The sequence below is a fragment of the Gigantopelta aegis genome, chromosome 11 (assembly GCF_016097555.1).
Source record: "Gigantopelta aegis isolate Gae_Host chromosome 11, Gae_host_genome, whole genome shotgun sequence".
NCBI classification, from domain to species: Eukaryota; Metazoa; Mollusca; class Gastropoda; order Neomphalida; family Peltospiridae; genus Gigantopelta; species Gigantopelta aegis.
In genome coordinates, this window is record NC_054709.1 from 9,186,932 (window position 1) to 9,211,204 (window position 24,273).

Consider the following 24,273-nt stretch of genomic DNA (forward strand, 5'->3'; position numbering starts at 1 on the left):
AATGAAAACATATGCGCGCGCATGACCTAATTACACTGCATCCTGGGATACCTTCATGGACTGGCAAGTCCGCCATGATGAAACATGAAATTTGTAGTGAATACGTTTGTTTTGCGGACTTGGTGTAAACTAAGGAAGAACTAGTACAGTAGTTTGATGATGTTGAAACCATGTACTGATTGTGTATTGGATAGTTAAGGCGGTGGAGTCCGATTTTCGGACCTCCTACCGTCACTTTTGCCATAAGAAAGTGCTCGGACTAGGTCACAGCCTATCTGGGTAGGAAAGATGAGCAAGGTGTCGTTTCGGGCTCGGGCGCTGGACGCCACGAAGCCCATGCCAGTATTCCGGGCAGATGAAATCCCTGACCTGCCAGATTTTGCTACCATCAACAGATCCGTGCCCCAAATGCCGACTGGGATGGAAAAAGAAGAAGAAACGGTACGTTCCCACCTCCGCTGGGGACTTCTCCCGTCCACCATATTGGGTTTGGCCGCCATATTGGATTTTTCGCTCACCTTGCATTGGATAAAAATTCAACGTCGATTTTGATTATATTTGCAGGATAATAACTTGACTGGCGTTTTTGGCTATCAAAATTGAAATTGTCTATTGCAAATTGAAACAAAACTGGACCAATTGAAGTTTTATTGCTAAAACAGAAAAAACTTGATGAACACGTGACTTCCGGCATTTTTCCGTTTTGGGAAACTACAAATGAACAAACTAGGTCGAAACTAGATGGTGGAAGATTGACAGTTCAAATTTGATTAAAACAGTTGCTTATAAGATATTGTAATGAACACAAATACCAAACTAAATAATAAAATATATGTCTTTATATTCCTGATTTTGTTAATATCTTGAATTAACATTGCTGTTAAAAGTGGGGAAATCCCATTCTGGGTAGTTAACTTCCTGTTTGGTTTGGGCTGATCATCATATGTATATAATTTATATTAACAATGTTTCTATGATTTACAAACTGCTACTATTAGAAAGTTTGCTACATGAATATAACAGGGGAAAGAATTGTATAAATAATTTAGAGTTTATACAGTGGTAGATTGCCCCACCCTGGCCTTTTTCTTACAGAATGCATCCACAGGATATGCTCCACCTTCAGGATGATTTACATTTTGTAATTCTATTCTGGTATTTAAGATGGTCTACCATTCTAGACCATTCTTAGTGTCTGATCAATGTTACTTGACCTGGTCTGAAACTGATAAGGTCACAGTGACTTTGCTGTTGGCCATCATACAAAATGAGGGTTTTTATGCATGGGACTGAACTTCACTTTTTTTTTTTTTTTTTACATTGATCATTATAAACCTGTACCTAGCATGTTTAAAATAACCCAAGTGCACATGCCATTTGGCAAATGTATTTTATAATAAATTGGCCAAATAATTGTTCTTGGTGGGTCTGTATGTTTATTTGGCATTTTAAAGTATTTTGCTAAATTTTGTGGTTCAGCTTTAGCCCAAGCTTGTTTATGATATAAAAGTTCGGTCAAGCTTCTTACAATAAGTGGCAACTGGTGAATTTCATTGGCTGTTTTAACTTTTTACACTGAAAGCAATTATCATGATTCCATGCTTCTACAAATCCCATATTTTGACTTGACATATTTGTTATGATTCTGGTGGATTCTAGTCTCTGCATTCAGTATGTATGTATACTGTTCCTTCTGTGCATGGTGTACAGTATAGTGTGTACATCACAGTAATTACTACATTGCTTGAGATAGTTGGTATTTCCCCAGTTGGCTGGGGACACTTCATTTTAAATGATCAGCTTCCAACTTGATGTTTAAAGGCACTGATTTTCCGCGATCGCGGAATCGCGGAAATACCTATCTGAAACGGAATTCCCGATTTTTTCCAAAACATTTAACTTTAAATAGCGCATTTGATTAATTAAAATTTATATTTCGAACTAGAAACTATGGACACCGACATCTGCCTGTGCTACGCTACGACACTAGTACTTGTGTATGTTACGCCAAATGTATCTAAACGTTTTACCAGTCATGTTTTCTTTGCTTATTCCCGGCTATTTAACGGGGAAAACCGAACATTGTGAGCTAAAATTGTCCGATATTTACTCAAGTGGAAGATATATTATGTTATGTTTGTTTATTAATTTTTAACATTTGCGGCATTGCCATATTTCCGATCTCACAAAGGAATGCAATAATTGCATATTGTATGCCAGGCTTTGTTCAAAATAAATTATACAAGGGAAGTGGTTTATAGTGTGAGCGTGATCATATCGTAAAGAAAACCGAAAACGTCTGAAGTCTGTGTCGTGGTGTATTCGTGTTTAAATTTAAACCTCATTGCATATTTATTTATTTTATACCAGCAATTAATTGCGGTGCATGTGTGAGTGAAACAAAAACAGAATTTGTTTAATACTGAAACGGAAAAAAAACCGGAATTTGTAACATTATGAAACGGAAACGGGGGGAAAAATCTGAAACGGAAAATCAGTGCCTCTAGATGTTGATAGTACAAGCTCAGAGTTGTACATGCTCTAAATTTCAGATTTTTTTTTTCAAGCTCTAAAATTGTAAGAATGATGTACTACAGCTATTTTTGGATCATTCCATCTCAAAATCTGCTTGTACTATTTACATCCCCAAATTTGGCAGTTTGTTGACTCGTGAAATCCTGCTAAATTCGCAGATTGGTCTACCTTTTATGCCTGCCTCGGCATGAAAGAAAATTGTGTTTCATTTTAAAAACCTGTAATAGAAAAGGTATATTACTTAAACATGGATAGTAGCATGTGATTTACAGGTGATTTGTGCCATAGGTCACATGTATGAACTGTCGCTCTTAGCGATTACTTTGGGTTGTATGTTGCTATTATCAGACTGAATTTAGTAGAATTCCAGGCTGCCACAGATCCTAAATTTTGCGTCTTGACTCGTAAGATAATGATAATGAGATGGAATACCCAAATATCTATATTAATTGCATCATTTTACATTTTATGGCAGAATCATAAAAACAAAGCCCCAATTTCAGTGCCTGAATTATATTACTATGAAATCGTGTTTCAAACTATTTGTGGTAAAGTGAAACAACTTTCATATTAATTTAATGGTGAACTTGTCACAGTATTCTTTTCTTCATTTTTTTCTTCAAATTATTGTGTCGTCGGTTAACTTAGCTGATGGACACAGTTTCTATGAATAGTTTTGTTGTCCAATCTCTAATCTTTGACCAATTGCACATATACTCAGGGAAGGATTCAGGAAATATTCTTTCTGTGGGTGGACATGGGAAAAACTTGTCAAAAGGTCAAATCAATGCAAGCTTTATCAAAAGCCAGAAATAGGCACTTGAATTTATTTAAGAGGGGACATGTCCCCTGGTTGCCTTCGCACACCCGCACCAAGATCTGCCTCTATATACTCGTAAATTATGCCAATTTTGTAGTTCGTTTTTGGCAAATTCTAAAATTATTCTAATGTTGGAACACAATTAGCACACTGCACGTGCACACACACACACACCAAGATCTGCCTCTATATATTGATAAATTATGCCAATTTTGTCATTAGTTTTTAGCAAATTTATTCTGAAATAATTCTAATAATGGAACAAAATTAGCACTTTACAAAAATGGACCCAAGATTATAATACCTTTTTTTTTGGGTGTTATACTTATAGTGTATTGTTTTGCAGACCTTGATATTAGTTTTACACATCTTAATCAATGTATGTGCATTAGTTAACTGTCAGCTTTTTCCTATGTTAAATTGTCCACTTTGGCTAAAACTTGCTATAAATCACGTAAAGAAAACTTTTTGTGAACTATTCTGTTTTATTTTCATTTTGATATACATTTAACAGGAGCATCATCTGCAAAGGGCGCTGTCTGCACAGCAGGTGTATGGGACGTCTGAGGCATTGGTTATACCGATTCCTGAGGTTGAAGATATCCGTGAAAAGTATCAACAGTACTATAAACCGGACTTCAAACTTGGGAAGCAGTATGTCCATATTCAAGGTTAGTTTTTAACTTTCATTATACCGAGGGTGGGACATAGCCCAGTGGTATAGCGCTCGCTTGGTGCGTGCTCGGTTTGGGATCGATCCCTGTCACAATTATATTGTAGACCTACTTTTTAACATTCAGTGTTATGGTGAAAATGGATCTATTTAATTAGCTTTATTATACTTAGTTTGGGCAAACTCTTTACTGCCTCAACTTTGGTGCAATCTAAAGCCCTGTGTATTTATTTTAGCATTTGGGTACCCTCCACCCCCCAGTTTAAACTCCCAATACACAGGTTTTAAAATTTAATTTGTGACTGTTTTAGCATTTGGAATGGATCAAGAGATACCGGACTATGACATGGACAGTGATGACGACTCGTGGCTCAAGGAACAGGTTAAGAAGATGGAGATAACCCCGCTCAAGTTTGAAGAGATGATGGACAGATTAGAGAAAGGAAGTGGACAACAGGTACAACTCAGGGCTAGAAATAGTGGCCTGCGAACATGTCCATTTTTAGAATTAGAATTTCGCCTGCTATGTCAACTAAAAACTCGCAGATCATTTTCAAGAGAAGTAGAGTATGTAGGATTATCTCTTCTGCTATTTAGCTCATGATTCTGTTTTAAGTTCGTAGGTCCTAATATTTTACTCGCTATCCCAAATCATCACTCACCCCATGCTGTCTTATTTCCAGCAGATCATATTTCTTTCTTAGCAAGACATAATTCTTTTGACCTGCTATTTTAAGAAAAAAAGAAAAGAAGGAGGCCATATTTTACTTCCTGTTTCCCTGTCAATGGGTCCATTGGGTTATTTCTTGTTCCAGCCAGTGCAACACAACTGATATGTCACACGCTGTGGTATGTGCGATCCTGTCTGTGGGATGGTGTTCATAAAAGATCCCTTCTACTAATGGAAGAATATAATGGGTTTCCTCTCTAAGACTGTCAGAATTACCGAATGTTTGACATCCAGTAGCCAATGATTAAAAAATCAATTTGCTCTAGTGGTGTTGTTAAACAAAACAAACTTTAACTTTAATTGTTAAAGAGTGATCTCGCCCTAATTATTTTTAGTAGTTTTTAAAATTGAAGTCCTCCATTTTTGGAGTGGAAAATGTATGTTGGGATCTATCTCAGTCGGTGGGCCCATTGGGCTATTTGTTGTTCTAGCCAGTGCACCACGACTGGTATATCAAAGGCCGTGGTATGTACTACCCTGTCTGTCGAATGGTGCATATAAAATATCCCTTGCTGCTTATCGAAAAAAATAGCCCATGAAGTGGTGACAGCAGGTTTCCTCTCTTAATATGTGTGGTCCTTAACCTTTAGACTACTGGATTAATTTTTTACAAAAATCATGTTGAGTGGGTACAAGTTTATAATTTTTACTCACATATATTCACTTAAATGTTTTATAAATACATAAAATAAAGTTCATATTTGAATCGGTAAGTATTATTTTTTGTGTATTTTTCTAATTTTATGTTATTTTAGATCGGTTATTGTTGATTAAAATTAGGCAAAAAATCGAAAAAGTCGCGTCTACTTACGGCAGTCCAGTATTTATGACCATTATTCCCAATAACAGTGGCTTCCTGACCAGAATTTTCTTTTTAAAACGAACTACGATTCATATTGCAATATATCGTGATTTACATTGTTGGTAAAACGATCAAAATAGCTGTCACAATCAGCAATCGATCCCTGAAAATGACCGCGAGGTGCCTTCATTGTTGTCAAGCGAAAATACTTGCCGAAAACCACTTTTTGAACTCAAAATTTCAAGCCATTTTACACTGAAAAATCTAATTTTAAAGACACTGGAAGCTACTAAATTGTTTCCGGTGAGTGTCGTGTGCAAAACAGCGGGAAATATGAATTGGGGAATGTACTGTATACAATGTACATTATGTCAACTGGCATGATGTCGGGCGAGATATCTCGCCTGCAGTACTCAGAAGGTTATGCGTATGTCTGATGCCATATAACCATAAATAAAATGTGTTGAGTGCATTGTTAAATAAAGCATTTCTTTCTTTCAAATGTATATGAACTATTAAGTTGTGATTTTGCAGGTTGTTACACTACAAGAAGCGAAGCTGCTGTTGAAAGAAGATGATGATCTCATCATTTCGGTCTACGATTATTGGCTCAACAAACGACTCAAAGTGGTACATATTACCTGCAACTTGTACACTTTTAGTTTAGATCAGGAAAAGTATGCGTTTGTGGTCTTAAAAATGATATATGTACTGTCAGTGGGGAAGCCTTGTCATGTATGAGAGTGGGGTATCAAAATTGTTCCAAAGTGCTTTAATTTTTGCATCAGATTTTGCAAGATATGTTGAAAATAGCCTTTGTTAATTTGGAATATCAAATTTTATAATCTAGCTGGCTTTCTTCTCTTGCTTTTACATCCCTAAAAACATTTATTGAAGAAAAATATTTTAACAGAATATGATCTCCACTTGATTTTGTGGGAAATTTCTTATTAGAATACAGTTTACAGTTCGCAATTTATAAGAGTTATAATCAAGCTTTTTATTTTCTACAGCTAGCAAAACGGTTTTCTGTCATTGTCTGTACTTTTTTTCTCTCTTTTTTTTTTTTTATGCTCGATTTTTTATTGTGTAGGTGTAGTTAACCTTAAAACATTTTTGGTAGGGTTATGATTGTTGTCTACTTTTACTTGTTTGCCTTGCACTTCATCTTAAATGTACTTTCCTGTTTTAGCAACAAACGTTAATACCAACTGTAAAGACAGAGAAACGGGATGGAACGACAACCAATAATCCTTACGTTGCGTTCAGGAGGAGAACAGAAAAGATGCAAACCAGAAAAGTAAGTTCAATTGTTTTGACTTGATTATTCAGGTAAACATTTTGATAATGTTCGGCATTCATACAGGTTTGAAAACTAGTCTGAATTTTGAGAGGTCATAGCGGCAGGATTTAGCTTAGTCGATTGAGTGCTCTTTTGAGGTATTTGCATCACAGGATCGAAGAACCTTGATGAGGATCCATTCAACTGATTGGGTTTTTTCTCGTTCCAACCAGTGGTAATGTGCTTTCCTGTCTATGGTAAAGTGTATTTTAAAGATCCTTGCTGCATTGTCAGAATTACCAAATATTTGACATCCAGTAGCCGATGATTAATTAATCAATGTACTCCAGTTGTATCGTAAAAAAACAAACTTTTAATCATACAGGTTTGAAGAGTGCTTGAATTTGAGAGGTCGTAATTAAAAAGACTTGAATTTGTCGAAAAGTGCCATTGGGAAAATTGTTTTGAAAAGTGCTTAACTTGCATAATTCCCCTCGTGTTTTTCTCGTAATTCCAAAATTTGTAAGCTGGACTCTTTTTACTGGTCATGATGATTAAATATGAGATCCAGTGTTTCCATTTGAATACAATGAAAGCAAAAGCAATTGAAAACTAAATTTAGTGAAAATTGTGATGTACCTTTTTGCCAGAAATCTTAGTTTGGGTGGTGTGTGTCCTTACATTTTGTCTCGTAAGACACAGATATTACTATTTTAGTGAAAACTGTCACGTTTTGCAAGCTCCATTTCCTACAAACAAAAGTCCTGGGGCAAGTTCAGCCAGCTGACGTTCGCGAACTATTTGATTGATTCACACTGTGGCCATTTGGTTTACTGTGAAGTGCACAAACCAGTCCAGCGGACATTTTTCCGATCGGGCTGGCTGAACGCAGCCCTAAACAATGAAATTTAGTTTCAGTTGCACCTATGGATGTTTTTACAAGGCATGGGGTGGGGGGATAAAATGTTTAGTTGAATTTTTTGTTAATTTAATTTTAAACTTAAATAAACCATTGCAGCACTATTAATAAGTTTGTCCTGAAAGGTAAACTACAGGTGATGTACTTTTTTGTTCTGTGCTCATAATGTAAGTGATTTGGGTTTTAATATGTAACAAACATTCAATATTTTTATGATTTCTTCTTTTTTTTCCCCTGCAGAATCGTAAGAATGATGAGACGTCGTATGAGAAGATGCTGAAACTAAAAAGAGATCTCAGTCGAGCTGTGTAAGTGATGTAATGGAATTCCCCAACTCTGCCCTATCCAGTTGGCTTGTAAAATATAATTTTGTAGTTTTAGTTACTGAAAATAAGCCTGTTAGATTAATCTATGGCATATTTATATGTGGATTAACACATTGTTTAATCTAGACCCCAAAATATGTTAGCAATGGTTCAGATATTATTTGAAAAGACATAGGCAGTTTAAAAAAAAACAAAAAACTATCCAGAATTCATTAGTATATTGCAGGGGTGGGATAGTGTGAATAAAAGATCCCTTGCACTAATAGAACAGTTTAATGGTTTTCCTCTCTTAAGACTATGTCTGATTTACCAAATGTTTGACATCCACTGGCCGATACGGGCGTCGTGGTTAGGCCATCGGTTAACAGGCTGGTAGGTACTGGGTCCAGATCCCAGTCGAGGCATGGGATTTTTAATCCAGATACCGACTCCAAACCCTGAGTGAGTGCACCGCAAGGCTCAATGGGTAGGTGTAAACCACTTGTACCGACCAGTGATCCGTAACTAGTTCAACAAAGGCCATGGTTTGTGCTATCCTGCCTGTGGGAAGCGCAAATAAAAGATCCCTTGCTGCTAATCGGAAAGAGTAGCCCATGAAGTGGCGACAGCAGGTTTCCTCTCAAAATCTGTTTGGTCCGTAACCATATATCTGACGCCATATAACTAAATAAAATGTGTCGAGTATGTCGTTAAATAAAACATTTCTTTCTTTCTTTCTTTCCAGTAGCTAATAATAATGCAATGTGCTCTAGTGGTCTCATTAAACAAAACAAAGTTTAAACTATTATTAGTAGATTATAAGAGTCGTTTTCTGCGGAAGTTGCAGCCTGCCTATTTTCAGGGATATTATTTTCTAGCTTTTTTAAATAAGTTTATTTTTAAGTAAACTTAATTTGATCTAAAAGTTAAAAATCTATTAGCCCTATTCCTGTATGTACTGTAAATTTGTACCATAAATACTAGAAAGTAATAAAAACAACAATTCTCTCTCTCTCTCTCTCTCTCTCTCTCTCTCTCTCTCTCTCTCTCTCTCTCTCTCTCTCTCTCTCTCTCTCTCTCTCTCTCTCAGGCTACCATATTCTGTAAGCCCTGGTGTGGTGTTTTAGTATCTATTTTAAAATATGTGGCACCTCACGAGAAGCCATAGAAATAGCAGTCTATATGTTTCAGAAATGCTTGCCTGATTTGGAAGATGATAAAAACCCAGAAAAGTATGTATGTAATGCCATTGTCAATACCTTTCAGTGTTCAATGAAACCAACATTTATTTTAAAGTGTCTCATTTAAACATTCCTGAAATTATATTTGTTTGTATGTTTTTGTATTGTGTTCTTTCTAGAACCCTGCTTGAAGTAATAAAGAGAAGGGAGAAGTCTAAGAAGGAACTGTTGCAGCTTACGATAGAGATTTTGGAAAAAAGGTAAACTTACTCACTGGTAGTTCTGTATTGGTGATACAGGCCTCTGAAAATCTGCCTTACCCATTTATCGGTTCAGCAGAAATAAATCTATGTAACCCATTTCCTTTTTGCATAACCTGTTATATCCATGTAAATGATGCTCGGAATTTTGCACGAACAAGAAATAGGTTGTGCAAAATTAGATTTGCGCGAGCAACATTGAGAACGAAACGACCATTCTCGCAATTTTCAGGGACCTGGGGCCTAATTCACTAAAGTCTCGCAACTTTGCCATCTCACAGTGCAATGCTAAAAGACTTGCAAAGAGGATGCTTTGTTGTCTAGCAGAGCCTAAGAGAGCTTTGTGAATTATGCCCCTGGTGATATTGAGCAGGGTAAATACGTTGTTTTTTTTTTGTATTTGTGATACACAATCTTAGGTAATCGGAAGTAGGTACATATGAATTCTTTTTTGGTAACCAATTAATCAGTTCATAAACTATATTTACATAACCATTAAGTTACCTCATCCTAAAACCCTAGCACTGTGGTTCTGTACTACCTTGAGGAGTGGCGGCGTTGTTAGGCCATCAGTCTACAGACTGGTAGGTAATGGGTTCGGATCCCAGTCGAGGCATGGGATTTTTAATCCAGATACCGACTCCAAACCCTGAGTGAGTGCTCCACACGGCTCGATGGGTAGGTGTGCTATCCTGCCTGTGGGAAGTGCAAATAAAAGATCCCTTGCTGCTAATTGGAAAGAGTAGCCCATGTAGTGGCGACAGCAGGTTTCCTCTCAAAATCTGTGTGGTCCTTAACCATATGTCTGACGCCATATAACCGTAAATGTGTTGAGTGCGTCGTTAAAAAACATTTCTTTCTTTAACCTTTAGACTACTGGATTAATTTTTAACAAAAACCACGTTGAGTTTATAATTTTTACTCACATATATTCTTTTTTCTTTTATTATATTTCTGTTTCCGGTGATTGTTGTGTGCAAAATGGCGGGAAATATGAATTGGGGAATGCACTGTATACAGTTTACAGTATGTCAATTGACGTGACGTCGGGTGAGATATCTCGCCTGCAGTACTCGGAAGGTTAAGACAAATAAGATTAAATCAGTAGATTAGGTGGGTGTGCACTAACCCAACATTTGTTGAACTAAGGTTTTTATGATATGGTCAGTATTACTGGTATAAAATGACTAGGATACAAAACAATTTTTTACAAGTGTACGAAATGACCAGGCATTATGGTACAAAATGGCTGTGGTACGAAGTGACTGTGATTAGTTATGGCCCTTGAACATCGTAGATCCGAAAATTTGGTTGGTCAGTTAGGGGACATGTATTTCTTTTAGCAGTACTCAGGATGTGTGTTATTTTCATCTTTCCAGGTACCAAGGTGGCGACTTCGAAGGCAAACTGTTGGCTGAAGCAGAAGAGGAGCGACACAAACATCCATCATTCATTCCACCGTTTTACCTGAACCACCAAGGCGAGTGGGTTCAAGGCATGAATGGGGAGGAGGTGGTCACTGTACGCAAGAAACGTCCGTACAGGAAGCGAAAACAGCAGCAGCGACAGCATCATGACATACAGCATCACATACCAGCACCACACTACGAAGTGGACATTCTCCATCAGGATATCGATAGCTCGGACGACGACATCATGTCTCCAGTAAGTTGAGCATGTTTTAAAATATATGGCAAATCAGTTTTTAAAACTGTCTCACTCCAGCCAGTGCACCACAACTGGTACATCAAAGGCCGTGGTATGTGCTATTCTGTCTATGGGATGGTGCATATAAAAGATACCTTGCTGCTAATCGAAAAGTATAGCCCATGAAGTGGCGGCAGCAGGTTTCCTCCCTCGATTTCTTTGTGGTCCTAAACCATATGTCCGATGCCATATAACCGTAAATAAAATGTGTTTAGTGCGTCATTAAATAAACCATTTCCTTCCTTTTTAAAACGGTCACTCGAGGTGCTTGCATCGTAGGATCCAATCATCTCGGTGGATCCATTCAACTGATGAAGTTTTTCTCGTTTCAACCAGTGCACCACAACTGGTCAAAGGCTGTTATATGTGCTTTCTTGTCTGCATATAAAAGATCCCTTGGTACATTAGGAAAAATGCAGCAGGTTTCCTCTGATGACTACATATCAGAATTGTCAAATGTTTGACATCCAATAGCCAATGATTAATGTGCTCTAGAGAAGTTAAACAAAAATGTGTTTACAGTTGCTTATGGATACCAGTCAGTCATTTATTTATACAGCTGGAAATTTAGCAAGAAATTAAAACAAATCCTAGATTTTGGGTCCATAGCTTAACATTGAGATCTAATGCTCAATCCCAAAATATCTATATATAATAGGTGGAATCCTAAAAATAAATCCCAAAATTTAGTAAATGTTTACTTTCCATATACCACATTGTGTGACATTTGTGAACTAAGGTTTTATATTTTCTAATGGTAAATATTAAATTTCAGGGATTATCTCCTTCTGATCACGAAGACGAGAATGATCCGGATGGGCCGTATGCCTTTAAGAGAAGGAAAAACTGCAGTTACTACACTGTGAGTACCAGGATTAAAAAAAACACTGAATTATTTATTAATTTCAGTCCTCTTTCCTTATTCTTTGATAATTAATTTACAGAAAACCCTCATTTGGGCATGGGTGTGTGTCGGTAGGTTGCTCGTTTGAGGGTCATAGGATCAATCCTGCTCAGTGGATCCTTAACTGTTGTTCATATCGACCAGTGCACGACTACTGTTTTATACTACGATTATGTAAAGGTTATCTCGGTCTTTGGACCAAATATCATACCAGTGTTCGAGATTAACAGTATCCTGATATCCCGGGGATACCAGAATTTAATTTTGGATACCAGACTTCAAGAACCCAGTATCCCACCGGGATACCATATAATACTAAATTCTCAGGTGGGATACCAGATTTTGAAATGTTAGTATCCAACTGGGATACTGGCCAAAATTTTTAATCTCGAACAATGCGTACCTTACTTTGATAAAATATGCTGGGGTGGGGTTAAAAATTCCTTTGATATAATAAGCAGTATATTATTACATAATGAAAATATATCTTGACTTTCTGTAAATAGTGATATGGCCCTCGGTTGATCTTACCAATCCGATCAAAAGAAATATTTGGTAAAGAATCTTAAAGATTTACAGGGATTTGAGAGCTACGCGGAAATTCGCTTTTTCATGTCTATAAAAAAAAACCCATGATGTTCAATACTGTTGACCACACTAGGTTCATTTGCATGTTTTCATGGTTTCAAGTTTATGATGTGTGCCGTATACTATAAGTTATAACCAGTTTAGATTTGTTAGCATTGATTGCAATTTTTGGCAGTTCCAGGGTTGCAAACAACAATTTTCCTTCAGGGATCCTTCAGTGGCCCCTGAACACCCGTCACAGTAAGCTTTTTTGTTCCAGCCCGTCTCACATCCCTGGATTTAGAAACTTACATGATACATCAAAATGCTGTTGGATTAGGCCATTTGGGACATGTATTGTTCAACAGTACTCTCAGAATGCTTGTTTTTTAATTTACAGCCATTACTTGATCGTCTTGGAAACTTTGCATGGACTTCTCCCAAAGAAGGCGGTATAGGCGACAAAAAATATAGGTTTTCTCTCATGTCACTACCTCCACCAAGAAACTGTGTTGGCTTTGGCCGGAGAAGAATCGGTCGGGGCGGCAGGTACGTCAGTATTTTTAGTTTAAAATGGAATGATTCATTGAAATATATATTTTCAGGCCTGGAAATAAAATGTTTAGTGGTTCCTGTCAAAATTACCTCTTGTCGGTCAACTTGAGCATGTCAAAAATGAAACACTACCTGTCAACCAAATGTTGAAATAATGTTACTATTGTCCTTTAGTAATCTTGTACTATTATATTATACCAGTAGATCTATTCATGATGTAGTGAAACCCATCTATATTCCTTTCCACAGAGAACGCCTTTTTTTTATACTATGGAATTTTTTTTTTTTGACTCAATTGTTTTATAAATTGCACACAAAATTAGTTGGTGGTGGGGTTCAAACCAAACTCAAATTATTTACCAAAAAAGAGAAAAAGTAATAAAATTGGCAAATAACTACAATCATGGATAAAATAATGCAATTCATTTGGTTAAATATACTTTAAAAAAAAACTACCAAAAAATAAACAAAATTTCCAATCACATTTAAAACTGAAATAATTTTATAATAATAAAAACACATTTAATTTCAATTGCTTAATTGACATTCGTAAGAACCACAACACAAGCTGAGAATACTGTTGAAAAATAGACTGACCGCTAATCCGGAGCATGCTCATATCACACTACCTCTTTAAAATATGCATTTTGAAACGTACTGCATCAAACTGCTTCAGCACTAGTGCAGGGCGCACATTAACTAAATATAATTCTACATTCATTTCAGACAACTTCAACACAGAAATACTTCCTTTTTTGTAGGACAAAATGACTGCTAATGTTAAGTTTGTGTCTGTCAAAGCTTGACCAGTGACATATTTCCAGACTTGTATATTGTTTTATACGGTAATAATAGAACATAGGTTCATGCTGTGGAATGATTCATTAAAATATAAATATTGCTTGACAGAGTAATAATATTAGATTTTGGGTGCACACCGTGAAATAATTAATTAAAATATAAATGTTATTTTACAGAGTAATAATAGACCGTGGGTTCACGCCGTGGGACGATTCATTAGATCGGTTGGATCTGACAGACGCAGAAGCACACGGAGACTATGTTACTTATATCAGGGAGAAAAGGATGTAAGTATTGAGATATTGTTAATACTTTTGATAATATTAATCAGAACGTTTATCCTCTGTGCTGGCAGTAATACTTCTCTCTTATTTTTGTGAATAATCTTCGACAGCTAATGACTGAAAGGCTGTGGTGTGTACTAAGCTGCCCATTCAAGCGGGCCTTATATTTCCCTACTTTTTTGTTAGGCTTCTACTTTTTCTTGAAAAAGTCCTATCCCTATATTTTCGTGAAAATAGTTTGAGAAATAATAAAGTTTTAATTAAATGCATTGATTGAACATGTATTTGCAGCAAAAAGGTAAGTAAAGAGCACTACTAATCCCTACTTTTTGTTCTTAGAATCCCTACTTGAAATCCTACTTTTATCCCTACTTTTTTGTTGTTTGTCACTTGAAAGCCTATAAATAGGAAGGATGCCTTGCTGCTTTTCATTTCTCATTCAGCCAGTGCACCACGACTGGTATATCAAAGGCCGTGGTATGTGCTGTCCTGTCTGCGGGATTGTTCATATAAAAGATCTCTTGCTACTAATGGAAAAATGTAGCGGGTTCCTTTTTATGACTCTTTAATTACTGATCCCATGGCTAGTGGATTTTATAAAAATTATAGAATCCTGCGGGGGAGTCTCTCTCTCTCTAAATTAGTTTTGCGTGAACGAAACGAGCGTACTCGCGATTTTCAGAGGCCTGGTGCTAAAACAAATACTGCTTTGCTTTCAGTCCTCACTTTCGTCCAAGAACACCACCATCAGACATTTCCTCACTCAGCGGTTGTCCGTCACCTTTGAGCACTCCAGTTTCAGAGTTTAACTTCGAGAGCTTTCAGTCTCATCAGGAACAGCTGGCTCAGATGCAGCGAGAACAACAGGAAAGGTTGCAGGCGTCCGAGCTAGACATGCCTGTCGATACTGAAGAGATGTCTTCTTCAGAATCATCACAGTTTTTGTTGGACTCTGCTAGTGCTGAATTTGCCGTGTCGGCTGTCGTGAATTCATCTCAGCTTAAAAGTGTGAATATTGGTGCTACTAACTCTCTGACATCTTCATCAAATTCAGCCTCTACAAGTTCAATTGTTGCGGCATTAACATCAAAAATTAGTGCAACAAAATTGAATATTCCCACACCAACTACGTTGCTGCCAGTGTCGGCACCAGTGTTGCCCACGACAACCACTGCACCAATGGTCATACAGTCCACGGTGCAGAATCCAACGCAAGTGGTTCATGTACCAACAAATGGGCCAAAATCTGGAAGTGAGTAAATTGTATTTTAGCTAGCGGCTGTACTGAAGGGTTAAATGTCTGGTGTAAATTTGTTCATCACTGTGACAAAATTAATAAACTTATTGTATCGGCTTGTCAGTGAATCACTATATACTTGTCTTGCAGGGATGTGAGAGCTACGTGGAAACGCGTAAATGCGCTTTTCCATTTCGTCTAAAAAAACAAAAACATGATGTTCAATACTGTTGACCACACATGGAGTGTCACAGATGGACGAGAGATTGACTATCAATAAGACATATTGTCCAAGAAAAAAGTCAAACAACAAAACATTTTAACAAATTTATATACAAAATACAAATATACAAAATGATGGTATCACTCCAAACACATCACTACCCCAACCTTAAATTAAACCCCCCCCCCCAAAAAAGTGTATTCTGATGTCCATGGTAAACCAGTCTGAGCCAACTAGCTTCTAGTCAAATGTTCTAGCCTTAGTTAAATAATCATTTTGAACCAGTTTCAAGTTGTATCAGTATAAACTCATCTGAAATTCACTGTCATTGCGAATACTATTAGTATCTTGATGACAAGCAGACACTAGCACATCTTGGTTGGTTGGCTGTTGACATCTCTTGCAGATGGTTCTCCTACAGTTCCGCTGGCCACATCTGTGTCATCCCTCACACCCAGTTATAGCTCACATAGCTAACCTATCTATCGTAGCTCACATAACTCTCATGGTTCTGGCTCACGCTCAAACCCAAAGGCTGAAACAAAAATGTCTACAAATAGGCTCACTTAATATAATTATGGCAATACCACCTCATTATCAAGCCCGTCTTGACACTTATAAAAACTATTGTAACACAATAAACCAAATTAACCGTAACCCCTTGTTTTGTACCATATTTACTCCTGGCACACAACAACACAAATTACGCTTAACCCTCTAATATGGTCAGTTACACAACCGAAAACATACACTATACACACACCCAATTATCCTATAACAAAGTAAAATTACGCACTAATATACAACACCACTTACATGCATATCTAAATGCAAACAAATAAACAACCCTATTAATAATCACCACAAACAAATTACAATTAACTGAATTGCCATGCATTTGAGTCTTGGGGGGGGGGAAATATAGTCAAACTATCTGTTCAAAAGACTAAACCACATACCTCCTAAGAGCCATTTCCCAGTTGACTTGCCTGCTGGAAACCTTCTTGGCAAATGCACTGATGAACAGACGGGTGACATTTACCTTTTCCACAGCCTGCATGCTTTTCACCTGCAGCTTAATTTCCCACTGAATAAACTCAATATACTGCTCATAAAAAGTTATGACGTTTTCACAAATTACCCAGTATGCTCATGCTCTACCAGATATAACAAACTATTGGGCATTTATTATATAAACCCACTCTAACATAAAATACATAAAACTAATCTTTTCTGTGACAGAAAGAAATATGGCCTGCTAAGGATAATTATGATCTGCTGGAAGTACGGCAACACAGTGGGATAGAGAGTGTTTGTGTATAAAAAATTAGGACCTCCAAGATGTATTTTAGTGCAGCGCATTACAGAATTAAATTATAACAGAAGCATGAGATAAATAATAAATGAAATATTGTACATAGTCTTTTTTAAAACAAGTAAAACGTGCTATTTTTGGTGTGGTTTTATGACGTGAATTTCTGTTTCACCTGCTATGTCCAAAAATTGTTGAAGAGTTGAGAAATAAGTCTTCAACATGGGATATGTGCTAATCGGTAGTCCGTAAGTTTTAGTTTACTGGTTTTTTGGTGTAGGTTTGGTTTGTTTTGTTTAGTGGGGTTTTTTTTCTTTTTTCTTTTTTTCTTCTTTTTTTTTTAACATTGTATTGTTAATAAAAAAAACCCACCCAACCTTTGTTTATTCTTTACAGACAAAACAACGGGGCTTTCAACTTCACCTGCAGCTAATGTTTTACAACTTAACTTTCCCATTTCAATGTGTTCGTCACTGACGACATCTCCGGCACCTGTCGCGTCTCTTTCAGCATCTTCACTGTCATCCACTTTGTCATCTAGTCCTGCCATCACGACACTCCCTCTCACACGAACCATCGCTACAAACAACAAAATCATCTCACCCAAGACGAGCATACTGAAATACTCCGCACCAGCTTCTGCCGTGGATATTCTCAAGTAAGTTTTTCTTATTTAGGGAAGGGCGGGACGTAGCCCAGTAGTAAAGCACACAGTCTGTGTGGGATCTATCCCTGTAGGTGGGCCCATTGGGCCATTTCGCGTTCCAGCCAGTGCACCACGACTGACATATCAAAGGCCGTGGTATGTGCTATGCTGTCTGTGTGATATAAAAGATCCCTTGCTATTTATCGAAAAGAGTAGCCCATGAAGTAGCGACAGCGGGTTTCCTCTCTCAATATCTGTGTTGTTTTTAACCATATATCTGACATCATACAACTAAATAAAATGTATTGAGTGTGCCATTAAATAAAACATTTCCTTCCTTCCTTAGAGATTGCCAGAAGGTACGGAGGGTAAAATTACCAGGGCTCAGATTTTTAAAGCTATCTTAGCGCTATCATAAAACCGCCTTAGGCTATGGCAATCAACATTGTGACGTCATAGCTTACAATGGTTTTACGATATCGTAGTGCTAAGATAGCTTTGAAAATCTATAGCCTGGGTTTTGGTTTTTCTTATTAGATGCTATTAGGCTTTCTTCCATAGCGTACAGAGGGTAAAATTACTTGCCCTAAGATTCTGGAAAAAAAGAGAATATATTTTAATAATTTCTACATAGATTTTCTTACACACCCGTTGGTGAGAACACCATGTGTTATTTTTAATAACACATAGTTGTTTACACATGTACGTAACAATTTCAAGACATTCGACTGGTTGCTCCTAGGTGATGACCCGGTCACCAATGCCATACATCCAATAAAAAAAAAGCACAGTGGAAATTGATAACACTGTGACGTATAGTTAACCTGGCAATCATGTGTCTGTGACACGTAAGTCAGCTACAAGTGCAGAGGGTGGTAAATATCTTTTTGTCGATAAAGGTGTTAAAATTTGCTTTAAACCTGGTTTTTGCAGATATGTAAGAAATAAAATAATACATTCATGTCCGTTAGATACCATTTATCTCTTGTTTAAAAACATATCAAACTCGCTTTTGCTCGTGAGATAAATGGTATCTAACGGCCACTCATGTATTATTCTCTATTTAGTAAGGGAATATTTTAAACTCCTTATATATGGGCACTTATGGTCTGTTTTTATTAGATACAGGGAACTTTTGTTATCAAAATCTTGATTAGTAGTATTTCTAGTGGACTGAAAATAGATTACCAACTACTGTTTAATATTTTAAAATTGTGTAACAAGCTCCTAAGACTTGCATAGTGCATACTGAACAAAATATTTTGTGGGATACCCTCAACTTATTTTCTGAAAAAAAGCCCGACTGCAGAGATTTCATTCTTTTCATCTATAGGTTTACAGAGGTAGAATTTTAATCTTTGGGGAACATGGCTAATGGCCTTCGGTTGAATTTAAAAAAAAAAAAATTTAATCAGGAAGAAGGCAGAATTGGTTGCAAGTGTATTTGAAGAGTAGGAACAAATTTTTTTTCATTTTCAGTAAAAGTTAGTTTTTTAATTGGCGTATATCGCGTTTTGATTTTGAAAAAAACGGGATTTACCTAATACAATTTCATAATGATCAATAGCGTTTTGCAGCACATCAGCGGGCCTACGATTAGCCCTTACTGACATAAAAAAATGGTTTTAACTTAAAAAAGAAAGAAAATGGTTTATATCGCGTTTTGCGCCTGAACTCTTCATTTGCTTCCTAAAAATGGAGATTTAAAAAAAACTTCTGCAAATTTTATTATTTCTCACAGGGGCATAATTTAGCTCAGTTTAGTGCTTGCTTAAGATGCTTGTGTCGCAGGATCGAACTACCTTGGTTGATCCATTCAACTGATTGCATTTTTTCTCGTTCCAACCAGTGCACCACAACTGGTCAAAGTCTGTGGTATGTGCTTTGCTGTCTGTTGAAAAGTGCATATAAATGATGCCTTGCTGCATTGGGAAAACTGTTGATACTTGACGAATCCTCCCATTAATATTGTTTTGTTATTTATTGCAGACAGAGGTGCAGGACGTAGCCCAGTGGTACAGTGTTCGCTTGATGCGCGGTCGGTTTAGGATCGATCCCTGTCGGTGGACCCATTGGGCTATTTCTCGTTCCAGTCAGTGCTCCACAGCTGGTGCAACAAAGGCCGTGGTGTGTACTATCCTGTCTGTGGGATGGTGCATATAAAAGATCCCTTGCTGTTAATCGAAAAGAGTAGCCTATGAATTGGCGACAGCGGGTTTCCTCTCTCAATATCTGTGTGGTCCTTAACCAGATATCTGACGCCATATAACCATAAATAAAAATGTGTTGAGTGTGTTGTTAAATAAAACAGTTCTTTCTTTTATTGCAGACAAACCTGTGAGAATTCTAGTTCTGTGAACAGTTTCAACAAAGATAACAAAATCATTCCAATGGACGTCACGTGACCGACTGACCAGGTACGGGTGCAAAACCTCAGGTCAAGGTCGGGTCATGATTACACAGCACGTTGTGATAGCTCCAGCAGCCACGTGATCGAACCATTCCACATTAGCGCCTCGACACGTTGCCATGGACGACCAGTCCTTGCAGCACGTCGTCTGCGGGCCGAAGAGTGAACTCAAGGACGAGGGGGGTGACCATGTATTATTCATGTCGGTTTGCCATTAGGATAAAATATGAATTGAAATACGGAACAAAGGCTATTGAGGAAAACTCATAGAATTGGTGTCCGTGTGGATACATTATTAGTGTTTGCAACTGTTTGCTTCTTATGGTTGCATCTGTTTAGAATAGTGGAGGAAGGCAGTGCATTCTTTTACTGGTAACACAAGTAGGCTATGGAGTGTGAGTGTTTGTGTGTGTTGGAACAAATTTACCAATGCCGTTCTTGGGTGAAGGTATCGGGGCTTCTAGAATTTTTATAAAATCCACTAGCCATGGGATCAGTGATTTTAAAAATTTACTAGCCATGATTAAAAATTCATTAGCCCTACTTTAAGTTTATACAATTTTACTAAATAATAGTCAAAATTGGATATGTCGTCTAAAGTGAGAAATATAGCTTAAAAACATTTGACACAAAAAATTAACTAGCTGTCTGGCATGGCAATAGTAGTTATTTACTAGCCCAACATTGAATATCACTAGCCATGGGAGTGGAGCTACCATAATCTAGAAGCCCTGACGTATTACTGGAGTGCTGACAGAATTTCATTGTCAGTCATCGGGTATAATCAATTTGCACCAGCCCATCAACTTCTGATCACACAGTTTGTTAGAATATATATCAACTTGGCAGGGCTTACATTGGAAATAAGTTTATTTGAGCCAAGTTTCATATCTTAAAAAATTATTCAAAAGTGGTTCATTTTAAAGAAAACTTTACTAGTGAATACAAAATAATGCAGCCACTTTGCATGAAAATTAGCGAATGATCCAATTTGGCAGTTGACAGGGTGAGCCTTGATTTTTATTAGGATCTTGCTTTTTGTCGTTTTCACCATAGTGGAGCCTACAAATTTCACTAATGTTATATTTACATGCACATGGAAGTAAAATTGAAACACATTTTTTCATTTTACTAGCAGTGCTTTTGCCTGAGCATACAGAGTTGGTGAAATTTTTGGATTAGATGCTATGGAATTGAATGCAACCAATCGACATGGGGTATGTGGGGCCTCCCTCAAGAAGAAAATGGGTTACGTTTAAGGGTTAGGGTTAAGAAAATCATGCAGTAATGATGAGAGTAATTAATATATCACACGGTTAACTTGAAAAAAAAAAAAAAAAAAATTGGCGCCATACTAATTTTACCTTCTGGCAGAAACCCTCGGAGGGTAAAATTATGTGCCATAGAAATCTTGGAAATAAATGGATTTATTTTTATAATTTTTAGATTGATTATAGTATGAGTTCACCATAGTGGAGCTTACAAATTTCGCTAATTTTATCTTTATGTGCACATGGAAGTAAATCCGAACTGCATCACAGTTCATATGTATTTCGTTTGGGTCCTATTATTATTACTTTTTTATTTTTATTATTTCTTTAAATTTTGATAGCAGTGTTTTTGCCAGAGGGTAAAATTATGTACCCTAAAATGTTAAAAAAAAAATAATGGATATATTTTTATAATTTTTTAGATAGATTATAGTGAAAGAAATGCAATTTAAATTTTTCCATTTTAAAAATTATTTAAACACACAACCACCTAGTTGGGGCACTTATGATCTGATTTTTTATTACATACCCTAAAATGTTCTGGCAGAAATTCTTTACTAAACACTATGTAACTCTATGTTAACATAAGTAGTTCTTAATCACATTCTTATTACACTTAATATAGAATTTTGTATACATTTTTTACAAATTTGTCGCCCATGTTGTCGGTATACATTAGTACCTCACCCAAGAGCAACTATGTTTAAGATGGTTATTGCAAAGAACAAAAAGTACTGTTATTGTTTTGTTTAGTGGTTTACATGTATAATTGTTTAATGTACACCAGCTGACTACAGCTCATAAGTCCATCTAGTATATTGTAATGTGATCTTTTACACTTGTTAATATTAAAACAAAAACGGTATTTGTGATATAAGAAAAGAAAAAAAACCCTTTAAATATAGAATGACTACACGGTTCTTTCAACATCGATTTGAACAAGTAATCCATGTAGAGGCTTCAATGGTCATATTTAATTGTAAAATAACAAAACCCATTCTAAACAAGATGTAATCCCCCTCCCTCCTCCCAATAAAAAAACTAAAACAAAAAATCTTACATTTTTAACCTCACTAATTGAGCTTTTTCAGGTGGGTGATTTAAAAAAAAAAAAAAAATATTTTCTTTTTTGTAACATAAGCTTGCACTTATCTTTTCATTATTTTAATCGCAAAATTATGCGTAATGGTGTGTATAAAGTAAAACTATTCAATAAGCAAAAAATTAGTAACTAATAATAGTGGAAATGTTTGATATTTTCAAATTTAATACAAATATATTAACTGATCTCTTTTCTTTCTTTTTTTTGTCTTCTTTTTTTGACAAGTGTTAACTTTTGCCCTACCTGCAAAAGGAGATTTAATACAGGTTAGAAAAGAAGACTGCCGTGTTATGAAGTAGAAGTTCATTTTTGTGCCAAATTAGTTTGCCTCCGTTCATATTCAGTATTTTTAACAGTCGATTAGACCCTGTAATCCTATAGATTCACACAAATTAAAATGTTGGTTTGAATTTAATAGCAAAATAGCTTTAAAATATTTATTCCTTGTCTTTTGTTAGATTTCTGCAAGTTTGACTCATTTTTAATTCTTCAAAAGCATACATTTGAATTTTATATATTTAATAAAGATTTTTTTTAAAATAATTATACATTCCTATTTACAGTGGATACATTTAACATCAGGCCTTTGAAAATTGCAAGCACGATCATTCTGTTTGCGTGTTGTTCACGCAAATCTAATTTTGCATAACCTATTTTTTGTTCGCACAAAATTTGGAGCACCATTTACTTGGATATAACAAGTTGGGCAAAAACGAAATGGGTCACCTTGATTTACTTTGAGTAACAGATAAATGGGTCGCGCACATTTTCAATTCTCACAGGCCTGAACATGGAAAAAGCTGGTAAAGAAATCTAATTAAAGATTGTAAAAACCATACATGGACTAGTTTCACATCCATAACTAGCTCATTTTATTTTTAAATGTGACTTGAATACATTTTGGGGGAGGGGGGGTATTGGGGGATTGTTTTCTTTTTTCTTTTTTTGTGTTTACAGTGTGGGTGCAGTGATTGTTTTTTAATCCCAGTAAAAGGTGATCAAAATTCGTAAGCTGTGGTGGGTTTTTTTTTTGTTGGGGTTTTTTTTCTCAAATTTTTTATAATGTATATTCACTGAGTTGAACTAGAATTTGACAACAAGAATCTTAAAGAATACTTTCTGCTGTGTATGAAGTGAATTTCAGTGTGAACATTTGAAAATGTACATTTACTGTGTGTGTCCTTTGTTTACTGTTCTATTAATAGTATTCAATGGTAAAACAACACTGAAAGCACTCCACTAAAAACAAATGGTGGAAAGACGGAAAAGGAGACCCGTAATGATGTTGTAGTTGTGAAACTTGCTGTTAACCTGATAGAAAACGTAATTGTATGTTACTGTGGTTGAGATAATTTTGCGTGCTGTTGTAGAAGAAAAGTTTCAAAAATTATTAACAAAATATTGTTAAGACACGTCTGTCTGTATGTATGTATGTATGTATGTCTGGACTTGTAAAACACCTTAGCATGGGATATGAATTATGGTACATTTTGAATTGAATGTGACGAAATGATTGAATTCTATATAAATGAGTGAGTGTATAAAGTGCTCCTATTGGCGATCACTGTTCTGAATTGCCCTATTACCAATGATTCAATGCTTACTCTGGCACTTGCTAAATTCACCTATTGCCAATTTCGAAAACAATTGGAAAATTTTATTTTAATTTGGCAAAATAATTTTGTATAAAAATTAATATTTTGTTACAAAATAACTTTTTTTTTTTTTTGAAGTGTAATAGATAATT

General features: G+C 36.2%; 1 protein-coding gene across 1 annotated transcript; it reads left to right on the forward strand.

The window, feature by feature from the left end:
- The first annotated feature begins 275 nt into the window (after positions 1-275).
- Positions 276-24,273, forward strand: LOC121385233 (enhancer of polycomb homolog 1-like). The gene is made up of 14 exons (XM_041515816.1): positions 276-441; positions 3,870-4,026; positions 4,340-4,485; positions 6,095-6,190; positions 6,753-6,860; positions 8,002-8,069; positions 9,427-9,507; positions 10,887-11,172; positions 11,990-12,076; positions 13,086-13,234; positions 14,218-14,328; positions 15,045-15,577; positions 17,494-17,755; positions 20,073-24,273. The coding sequence occupies exons 1-14, from the start codon at positions 289-291 to the stop codon at positions 20,146-20,148; spliced, it is 2,313 nt and encodes a 770-aa protein (XP_041371750.1). The 5' UTR covers positions 276-288; the 3' UTR covers positions 20,149-24,273.

Excerpts from the sequence above, each read along its gene's own strand:
- LOC121385233 (XM_041515816.1), top strand. The coding sequence starts at position 289 with ATGAGCAAGGTGTCGTTTCGGGCTCGGGCGCTGGACGCCACGAAGCCC. Across the intron at positions 9,508-10,886 it reads ATAGAGATTTTGGAAAAAAG|GTACCAAGGTGGCGACTTCG; the intron begins GTAAACTTACTC and ends TCATCTTTCCAG. Across the intron at positions 17,756-20,072 it reads TCTGCCGTGGATATTCTCAA|ACAAACCTGTGAGAATTCTA; the intron begins GTAAGTTTTTCT and ends CTTTTATTGCAG.